This window comes from Penaeus chinensis, chromosome 43 (genome assembly GCF_019202785.1).
Source record: "Penaeus chinensis breed Huanghai No. 1 chromosome 43, ASM1920278v2, whole genome shotgun sequence".
NCBI lineage: Eukaryota > Metazoa > Arthropoda > Malacostraca > Decapoda > Penaeidae > Penaeus > Penaeus chinensis.
The window spans coordinates 6,129,143-6,131,642 of NC_061861.1; the positions used below are offsets into that span (position 1 = coordinate 6,129,143).

General features: G+C 38.6%; 1 protein-coding gene across 6 annotated transcripts in view; it reads left to right on the plus strand.

Annotated features, from left to right (window-relative positions):
• Window positions 1-2,500, plus strand: part of LOC125048271 (acylamino-acid-releasing enzyme-like) — a 16,888-nt gene that overhangs the window by 11,441 nt on the left and 2,947 nt on the right. For all 6 annotated transcript variants that reach the window (XM_047646890.1, XM_047646891.1, XM_047646888.1 and 3 more), the window contains exons 11-14: window positions 38-207; window positions 757-901; window positions 1,112-1,343; window positions 2,424-2,500. The exon at window positions 2,424-2,500 is cut by the window's right edge and continues 14 nt beyond it. In XM_047646890.1, coding sequence (XP_047502846.1) covers window positions 38-207; window positions 757-901; window positions 1,112-1,343; window positions 2,424-2,500 — 624 coding nt within the window. The remainder of the gene's footprint in view (window positions 1-37; window positions 208-756; window positions 902-1,111; window positions 1,344-2,423) is intronic.

Sequence of the window (2,500 nt, forward strand, 5' to 3'; positions counted from 1 at the left end):
AGATTCTTTATCTCTGTCCTTTTATCTCACACCCTAGACTCAGGCGCAATTACGGAGTTAACCCACCTGGGGAGCATGAATGTGCTCGATGTGTACCAGGACTGGATGGTGGCTGATAACTCCCTCATCAGCCTTCCCTCAAGAGTTTTGCTTGGGCATGTTCCAGGGGAAGGACAGGAGGCCACCATCAAGAATACTTTCACTGAGGTATGATTTTGTGGCTTACAGCATACAAAGTGCAATGTTAACTTTTTATAGTATTTGTCTATTGTTTTGGTAAATGTTTAATCTCATTATGTAAAGATATATGTTAGTGTCTATTCTTAGATATACAAAAGGAGTGGAAAATGTATTACAAATAGGTATTAACTGTATTTTTTAATATTTTAAAATTTTTGGAGCTCAAAAAAAATCAAGAATCGGTTTTCAGATGAATCAATCTTTCTCTCTCTCTCTTTCTTTCTCTCTCTCTCTCTTTCTTTCTCTCCCTCTCCCTCTCCCTCTCCCTCTCCCTCTCCCTCTCCCTTTCCCTCTCCCTCTCCCTCTCCCTCCCTCCCTCCCTCCCTCCCTCCCTCCTTCCCTCCCTCCCTCCCTCCCTCCCTCCCTCCCTCCCTCCCTCCCTCCCTCCCTCCCTCCCTCCCTCCCTCTCTCTCTCTCTCTCTCTCTCTCTCTCTCTCTCTCTCTCTCTCTCTCTCTCTCACTCACTCACTCCCCTTTTCTCCTTTTTTATTCCACTTTCTTCCCCTGAATAACTAGGTAACCCCGAGAAGAGAAATACCTGGCATCCCAAATCACTTCCGATCATACTGGTCGTTTGTGAATGAAGTTCCACATCCTGACTCCAAGTACTCAGACATCCCCATTTCAGTCATCTACTATGGTCCAACATATCTAGAGGAAGGTAGAATAACCTGAAGAATATCTTATGTTGTATATTGCAAATTTGGTGGTTTTATATTCCACTTTAAATGATGTTCATTTTTTTTTTTTTTTTTAATTGAGATCTATCTATTGAATGATTTATTTTTTGTGTTCAACTCATCAAATATTATTCGGCTCACATTATCTCAACACATCCCCTCACCCCCGTCCCCTCCCCGTATCCTCCCAGGTGCCCCCAAGCGTCCCTTGATCTGCTGGCCGCACGGAGGACCCCATTCCACCGTGGCCAATATGTTCTACTTCGAGCCCTCCTTCTTCGTCAAGCTGGGCTACTCCGTTGTTTTTCCCAACTACCGTGGTTCTTTAGGGTTTGGAGAGGATGGGGTCAATGCCCTCCCTGGCCATGTTGGTGTTGTTGACGTGTCTGATGTCCACCAGGCTGTCACCTCCTGTCTTGAAAGGTGGGTTTTGGCTTTATAGTTTCATAGGAAAGGGTTATGAGTAGATGTAGTTGATTGGTATTATAAGATATTTTTGTGTGTGGATGGTTGTTGTTGTAATTATTATTATTATTATTATTATTATTATTATTATTATTATTATCATTAGAATTATGGAACTTAATTTGAAAGTATTGGCTTCATTTTTAGTTTGATAGATTATGTATATTAGCTTGATTACTATTAGGCATAGATACATTAACTGGAATATTTGTTAGTTTGAACAGTTTTGGCTTGATTGATATGTATTTTGATGGATTATTAAGAACTGATTTGGTTGTTATTTCTTTACCTAATAACTGCAACTTCAAAAATTGCTTGGTTTGTTCAGTACTTCAAGTACAATGTTAGGCACCTAATAGCTTGTTCTGTTTCATAGACGAAAGTTTGAAAAATTAAATGCTTCTCTTCATTTTAAGTGCTTATATCTCATTGTGACACCAAACAAATGAAGTCACTACTTTCACAAAAAGAGGAGCTCAGATGAGCCATTGGCATCAAGTATGTCATTATGCATCACAGCCATTTTATATATGCACATACACAAACACACACACACACACACACACACACACACACACACACACACACACACACACACACACACACACACACACACACACACACACACACACACACACACACACACACACACACACACACACACACACACACACACACACACACACACACACACACACACACACACACACACGCTTACATACATACATACATACATACATACATACATACATACATACTTACATACATACTTACATACATACATACATACATACATACATACATACATACATACATACATACATACATACATACATACATACATACATACATACATACATACATACATACATACATACATACATACATACATACATACATACATACATACACACACACATATTTACATACATACATACATACATGCATACATACATGGATGCATACATACATACATATATATATATATATATATATATATATATATATATATATATGACGTATATATTATTTTTACAGATTTAAAGATGTTTTGGATCCATCACAAGTCTTCCTCTGTGGTGGTTCACATGGAGGCTTTTTAGTGACTCACTTAG